Genomic DNA, 8116 nt, shown 5'->3' on the forward strand with positions numbered 1-8116 from the left:
TGCGGACGGCCAAGGGGCCCTATCTTCCCTCGACGCATCCACTCTCCGGCCGGCCGCCGCCCGCCGCCTCCTCCGTGCCGCCCAGCCTCGCCCGCGCCGTCACCATGAGCCAGGCCTACTCGTCCAGCCAGCTCACGTCCTCCTACCACCGCAGGTTCGGTGGGGCCTCGGGCTTCCCGCTCGGCTCCCCGCTGAGCTCGCCGGTGTTCCCGCGCGGGAGCTTCGGCACCAAGGGCTCCTCGAGCTCGGTGACGTCCCGCGTGTACCAGGTGTCGCGCACGTCGGGCGGGGCCGGGGGCCTGGGGTCGCTGCGGGCCAGCCGGCTGGGGACGGCCCGCGTGCCCTCCTCCTCCTCCTACGGCGCGGGCGAGCTGCTGGACTTCTCGCTGGCCGACGCCGTGAACCAGGAGTTCCTGACCACGCGCACCAACGAGAAGGTGGAGCTGCAGGAACTCAACGACCGCTTCGCCAACTACATCGAGAAGGTGCGCTTCCTGGAGCAGCAGAACGCGGCGCTCGCCGCCGAGGTGAACCGGCTCAAGGGCCGCGAGCCGACCCGGGTGGCCGAGATCTACGAGGAGGAGCTGCGGGAGCTGCGGCGCCAGGTGGAGGTGCTCACCAACCAGCGCGCCCGCGTCGACGTCGAGCGCGACAATTTGCTGGACGACCTGCAGCGGCTCAAGGCCAAGTGAGGTCCCGGCGCTCCCGGAACCCCTTCTCCATGGGCTGGGCGCGGGAGGCGAGGCCTGGGGGCTGGGGCGCAGCCGTCAGCACCTGCCTGCCCCCAGGGCGCCAGGGACTCCTCTCCTCCCCACTCCGGGGAGGGAGCCATCTACGGCGTCCTCCGAGGAGAGATGGACCGCAGGTCTCTCCCTCGTGCTCTCACTCTGCAAAGGAGGAGTTTTCTTGGGGACCTCCTGGGGGTGCAAATGGGAGACCTGAGCCCTGTGGACAGCCTCCTTAAGAGCATCTTAAGATGCTGGGGTGGTGTTGACGGGGGACAGGCAGAGGAGTGGAGGGAGGAGGTCGGGGTTCAGTCAGAGGGAGAGGAGAAGTTGATAGGAGACAAGGAGGATGGGGCCGGCTGGGACAGGCAGGGGCTGGGGAATCCAAGTGGTAGCTCTCAGCTCATCTGTAAGGGGGCCCAGGGGAAGTGGGTAGACAGCAGATCTTGGTCCTTGTCCCTAGCTGAGGCTGTGCCATTTCACAGAGGGAATGGATAAGCTAGAGGAAAAGGGGAGGAGCTAGCTGCAGTCCCCAGAAAACTTGGAGGACTTGGTGGTGGGCTTCATCAGCCTTCCCATCTGAAAAGGGAGCAAGAACAGAGCAAGTGTTAGTAGGTCCTGCTTCTTACAGCTTAAGTGAGCACAATCACTGTCCTGCCACTGGGACACAGACAATAATTGAGTGCCTACATGGGCCAGGCTGGGGCTGGGAACCAGGAACATAGCAGTGGATAAAATAGACACAGTTCTTAACCCCAGGGAGGTCACAATCTGGTGGGGACATAGACTTCCGGGGTGTGGCTCTGGGGAAGAAGTTGGACCACTTCCTGTCCCCTCCCTGGGTGGGCGGGGCCTCTTGTCTCTACCCTCTAGCCAGGCCTCCTGACACTGTGGGAGCCCCACTCCCTGGGCAGCCCCCACCCAGGCATCTCCACCGCCAGTTTTATCCCCACCAACTGTCACTTTCTGTCTGCCTGTTCTGGCCAGGCTGCAAGAGGAGATTCAGTTGAAAGAAGAAGCAGAGAACAATTTGGCTGCCTTCCGAGCGGTGAGCCCTCTTTGGTCCCCCAGTAGAGCCTTACCCTTCTCACCCCATGTGATCCCTGGTCTCCCTCTGCCCTGCCTGGGTTATCAGTGACCCTGTCCCTCTTGCTTGATCACTCCCAGGACGTGGATGCCGCTACTTTAGCTCGAATTGACCTGGAGCGCAGGATTGAATCTCTCAACGAGGAAATTGCGTTCCTTAAGAAAGTGCATGAGGAGGTATGCCCTCAGCCTTCATCTTCAGGGTCTTTAGACCCTGGTGAGGGCAGCTGGAAGGGATGGGGGGGGGCAGTGCAAGGCTCTGGGAACGGGGCTGTGAGGGTGCTGTGTGGGTGGGTCTTGGTAAAGCACTGAAACCCAGCTGCACCCTGCAGGAGATCCGAGAGCTACAGGCCCAACTTCAGGAACAACAAGTACAGGTAGAGATGGACATGTCCAAGCCAGACCTCACTGCTGCCCTCAGGGACATCCGGGCTCAGTATGAGACCATTGCAGCTAAGAACATCTCAGAAGCTGAGGAATGGTACAAGTCAAAGGTGGGTAACCTGGCCCAGGCGCCCTGGCTCCTCTGTCCCCCTCCATCCCCCTCCATCCCTGTTTAGAGATGCTTCCTCTGCTCTATCCATGGGGAGGAGGGTGAGCCAGGTCTCCACGCTCCCTTGTCCCTTGCCATCCCTACCTGCATTCTCCTTTTCTCATGCCCCGCCCTACCCTTAGGTGTCCGACCTGACCCAGGCAGCCAACAAGAATAACGATGCGCTGCGCCAGGCCAAGCAGGAGATGATGGAGTACCGACACCAGATCCAGTCCTACACCTGCGAAATCGATGCCCTCAAGGGCACTGTGAGTCCCTGCCCACCTTGCCCAGCCCTATCCTTCAGGCCTACAGCTCACACTCTCCCTCTGTGACCTTGGTTCCCATCACATACCCTCTCTGGGCCTCTGTCTCTTTATATCTACCACAGGGATGAAAACAGATGGGTGGATTCTCAGCTGGACTCTCAGGAATTATGGGGCTCCTAGGTGGGGGTGGAGAGGGTGAACATTGATGCTTCCTTTTATCACTTCTGTTCTCTGGGTTTCTACATAAGACTTCACTTGAGTTCAGGGTCCCCTAGCTCAGAAGGATTTTCCAACTCCTGGACCTGACCATCTGGGGTTGCCTCCTAGCTCTGAGGCTGTGTCTCTCCCCATCCCGGGTCACTAGTGCCCACCCCTCCATGCCTGTTCTTGACCTGGGTGTCCCTCTCCTGCAGAACGATTCCCTAATGAGGCAGATGCGGGAGCTGGAAGACCGCTTTGCTAGTGAGGCCAGTGGCTACCAGGACAACATTGCACGTCTGGAAGAAGAGATCAGGCACCTCAAGGATGAGATGGCCCGCCACCTGCGCGAGTACCAGGACCTGCTCAATGTCAAGATGGCCCTAGATGTGGAGATCGCCACCTACCGGAAGCTGCTGGAGGGCGAGGAAAGCCGGTGAGAGGCGAGGCTGGGGCTGGTGGTGGGGTTCTGGGGAGTGCTGAGGCGCCCATTCCTGCCCTGGGAGGGGGGCTCAGGATCACCTTAGCAAGATCTGGAAATAATTTTGCACACGAGGCCACCACACCACTAATTGTGGAGAATTAACTAAGGCCACCTGGGTAAAGGTGATTTAATTAATAGCTTTTATAAAAAGAGAAATATAAGTATTCCCTCATCCACCTTCAGAATTAAGAACCAGCAGCATAAAACCATGTTCAGCAACGAGTAATAAAATATTACTGCCAGTCAAGGGGGAGTTGAAAGCAGAGTAGGGGATGATGAGGAAGGTAAAGGAGGGGCCAATAGAGACAAGTAGAGAGCCTTGGACACAGGCTAAGAAGGAGAGTGCAAGACTCGTGCACTGAGGGTGTACAAGTGCGCACACACACACACACACACACACACACACACACATGCTCGGAGGATAAGACAGCATGACATGCTCAGAGCAACTTAACCTCTAGATACCGAAAATGACATGCGACTAGAAGGCAATGTGAGGGAAATTTCTGGGGTGATGGAAATGCCATACATCTTTTTTTAATGTTTGTTTATTCATTTTTGGGGGGGGGAGAGAGGGCATACGTGGGAGAGGGGCAGAGAGGGCAGGAGAGAGAGAATCCCAAGTGGGCTCACAGAGCTCGATCTCATGAACCATGAGATCGTGACCTGAGCTGAAATGACGAGTTGGGTGCTTAACTGACTGAGCCACCCAGGTGCCCTAGAAATGCTGTATATGTTGATTTAGACTGGTAGTTACATGGATGTAGACATTGATCAAAACTTGCTGACTTGTATACTAAGCAACTGTGCATTTCCCTGCATGTAAACCTAACCTCAATTTAAAACAGGTCAATTGCTCAAAAAAAAAAAAAGAAAAAAAAAAAGACGCCTATTGATACTCATAAGAATGATAATATCTAAGGTTTTAAAAAATCAGCAGACATGTTTAGATAGACTGCACATAGATTTCAGATTTCATAGAATTACATGTACATATAATGACCTTTTAAGGTGGCTCAAGTTGCATTCTCAATGTTGCATTCTCCCAGCACTAGGCATAAATGGGGATGGCATTTACGCTGGCACTTGCCCTCCCGTGGGTGGGCTGGAGGTTCCCAGCCTGGCTGGAGGGTGGGCATACATGATGGATGTTGCCCACAGCTGCTATCGATACACCCTGCAGTGCCTGAAGAAGGAAATCCTGGTGAACTGGAAAGGGCAGTGGGGTTGGGAGTACTGATGTGAGGCCAGCAAGTCAGGGATGGAATGAGTGATCCTTCCAGAAGGAACAGTTCCTGGGATAGCTGCAGTTGACCTTTGACCCCATGCCCTTAGTAGCATGAAGGTGGGAGTGTTAAGGTCAATGGGACAGGGACAGCTGACAATGGTCTTTAGAGGGGGCCTGGGCAAGTTTTGGTGGAGGGGGGGTGTCACAGGGAGAGATGGAGGGCCCTAACCCTTTGGGGGCTTGGTCTCTCCCCTTTCAGGATCAACATCCCCATCCAGACCTTCTCTGCTCTCAACTTCCGAGGTGAGTGCCTGTTGGTCAGTGGATGCTGGGTGGCAGGGGCAGGCGTCCGGCATGGGCACTGCCCGAGGCCAGCCAGGAAGGGAAGATGGAGCCATGGGGACTGGGCTGGGGTCTGGGAAAGAGAAAGGGGGCTGCTGCAGGTGGGTGAGGGAAGTTAGGGAGAGGCACCGTCTGACAGCAAGATGTTCCCAATATACCCAAACTCTGAAGGTACCAGGGGTGTCCTTGGGGGTCTGGCAGCAGAAGCATCTAGAACCATACACCCTGGGCTACAAGGCACCCCCCAGGCAGTGTCTGTTTGGCAAATTGCCAAGCATCCCCTACCACTCCCACTCCCACCCCCCAGCTCCTTGTTGAACACCTCCAGTTTGCTGGAGCAAGATGTTGGATGCATGTTTACAAAAAATGGAGCCAAACCTTAGCAAAGCCAAACAATTAAAAGAACGAGCTCCTAGGGCATTCTGCCATTCTGACATTAGTAATATGCAGATCGAGTGGCTTTCCAGCCCCAGAGAGCAGAAAAACGCGCTTTAATGATACATTAGGAAAGCAAGTCGGAGTCCTTGGCAGGATCGCCTTTCCTAGATCAAACCTTTTATATCTTCGACGTTCATTTCCATCGGGAAAAATACATGCCGTGCCCCACCGAGTTACAACGTTCATCACAGGCTGGTTGCTCGCTAAGGAGATTCATGAACACCAAACTCAGAATACTCAGGACCTAAATTTGACCTGCCCTGTAAAACTCAGAACCTCTTTTTTCAGTTGGTAGTTTATGCAGACACCCGAGCGTAAGCCTTGCAACTGAAACTGCTTAATGCTTTTTCAAACCAATGGTTCTGTGGCCATGACAGTGCAAGTATCATTGTTACTGTTTCACAGTGAAGACACTGGGGCGTAGAGGGGCAAGTGACTGGCCACCAGCACGATGAATCAGTAGCTGACTTCTCTGTCTGTCTCTCTTTCATTAAGACACAGTTTACTCATCTGGAGTCTGAAAGGGGGCTGGGTGCCATGAGGTCCTCCAAAAGAGTGTCTTGACGCTGGGGTTGGGGTTCTTTCCGGGTACAAATTCATGCAGGGCTGTGTTGGAGCCCAGTGGTAGAGAGGGAGCAAAGAGGTGTGTGAAGAATGGGAATGTTGGGTGGTCTGGGGCCTCAGGGGTCCCCCACCCTTCTAAATCAGCCCATGGCTGGAGCACATCTGTTGGCTTCTGAGCCCTTCCCGGCCATGGGATTGGCCCCAGTGTCTGCAGAGCCCGCTGCTGGATGCTGGGCTCAAGGACAGGTTATGAAGTCTTGCTGAAGAAGTAACAGGCCCATCTTGAAGGGGGAGGAGACTTCTGGGCTCCATCCCATGGAACCAGGGATGAACTTCTAGTCCCTGGAGTGGCCCAGGCCTGGACTTGGTCAGGCTGATTATGTGGTTGGATCTATTACAGAAACAAGCCCTGAGCAAAGGGGTTCTGAGGTCCATACCAAGAAGACAGTGATGATCAAGACCATCGAGACCCGGGATGGGGAGGTGAGCCATCTGCCTGGTCCCCTTACCCATGGAGGGGGGGCTATGGGGTGTGTCTGAGAGGCTGTCAGCCAGGTGCCTTCCACCAACTGTGCTGGTTCAAGCCTCTACCTGGAAGGAGAGGGGGTCCTGCTGCCCTGGAGTTGAAGGGCAACCCAGGATTGGGGCTCTATTCTCCTGCCAACACTGGTTTGCACTGGGCTTCTCTTCTTCCCCAGGTCGTCAGTGAGGCCACACAGCAGCAACATGAGGTGCTCTAAAGCCAGAGACCCCTCTGCCATCAGAGACCATCCTCGCCCCTGTCCTCACTGCCTCCTGAAGCCAGCCTCCTTCCATCCCAGGTCACCACACCCAGCCACAGTGCTCCCCTCACAGCCTCTGACCCCTGCTCACCGACCACTGCTCATGGCCCCTACAGGGGACATGGCTCACCCCTGCCCAGGCACAGGCAGCCCCAGCTGTGTGAGTCCTGGATGTTGGAGATGAGTGAGCCTGATTCCTGGCTGCCCTCAGAGTGTGCTGGGCAGGGCCAGGATGGAGCCAAGGCAGAGCAGTGGCCCTGCCCCTCCTACCTCTGTGACCTCAGGCTCTAGCCTCTGGCTTTGGAGAGGGCTCCAGAGCAGGGTGTTGAGACCCCATGTGATCAGGATGGAACCTATGGACGTGCCTACTCCCTACTCCCTAGCCTGGGTCAGAGAGAAAGGGCAGCCTCCCCAACAAGCCGGGCAGGTGACTGGGAGACTAGCCCCTGTGGGAATGGGGGCTTGAAAACTGACCCCATGGCCCCTTCCTTTCCCACAGTGGGCTTAGAAAGCAGGGGCTGCAAGAGGGAACCCCCGAAGGTGCCAGATGTGGGAGCAGGAGATTCAGAAAGAGAGAGGGTGGGCGAGATGCTGGAGAGGAGAGGAGAGGAGAGGAGAGAGGCAGAGAGCGGTCTCAGGCAGGGGGAGGGGTGCCCCCCTCCATACCTGCCCCTCCCCTGCAGCAGGGGCTCTGGACAGAAACAATAAAAAGGAAGCACAAGCCTAGCATGTCCTGGCTGTGTTGACTGCCTGGTTGCCTCTGGGGGCCCCCAGGGCCCTGTCGCACGCCCCTTGAGATGGATTGTGCACTGCCCTCCTGCCCAGTCAGACTGTCCCCCAGGGCCTGTCACCCCTACTGTTCCCAGAACTTCCCAGCCTTGCTGTGTGCATGTAGTGAGTGGTGGAGGGGGGTTGGGCCTTGAATACCTCCTGTTAGGCCCCAATTCCTGAGCTGCTACCTTTGGGCCCCCTACCCCACTTCGAGATGATCAGGGCCCCAGGGACACCACCTGCTGCTCTTTCTGAAGGACACAGACCGGCCCTGAAGTAGAACTCCCCTATTCCCTTCCCCAAAGAAGTTCACAGCCTCCTCCCATTAAACCTGCCTAAGCACCTTCAATGAACAAGGGCTGATTCAGGAACAAAAACAATGTTAAGAAAAATGGAAAGCTTTATCTTGTTCTTGGAGAAGAAGTCTCAACATTCTAAAGATGTCAATTCATCCTACATTAATCTATAATTTCAATGCAATGCAATCTCAGTGAAAATACCAAAGGGAAATTTGGGGACAATTTGGTAAGCATAGGAGAGGGGAGTGTAGGACATATGAAAAACCATTAAGAAGTCCTAGAATAAAATATTAACACAGATGTGTTAAAGGTTTCTGTGGGAGAATATATAGGCTTAGGGGTCATTGGGCAGCCATTGGGACAGGAGTGAAGCCTGTCTCTTTTTACTCCTTCCAAAA

General features: G+C 55.5%; 1 protein-coding gene across 1 annotated transcript; it reads left to right on the forward strand.

Annotated features, from left to right (window-relative positions):
- DES (desmin) lies at positions 1-7374 on the forward strand. Its single transcript, XM_025912323.2, has 9 exons — positions 1-688; positions 1713-1773; positions 1893-1988; positions 2144-2305; positions 2487-2612; positions 3026-3246; positions 4782-4825; positions 6267-6349; positions 6565-7374. The coding sequence occupies exons 1-9, from the start codon at positions 105-107 to the stop codon at positions 6604-6606; spliced, it is 1419 nt and encodes a 472-aa protein (XP_025768108.1). The 5' UTR covers positions 1-104; the 3' UTR covers positions 6607-7374.
- Positions 7375-8116: the final 742 nt, after the last annotated feature.

The sequence above is a fragment of the Puma concolor genome, chromosome C1 (genome assembly GCF_028749965.1).
Source record: "Puma concolor isolate L17-30 chromosome C1, mPumCon1.1.hap2, whole genome shotgun sequence".
Classification (NCBI taxonomy): Eukaryota; Metazoa; Chordata; class Mammalia; order Carnivora; family Felidae; genus Puma; species Puma concolor.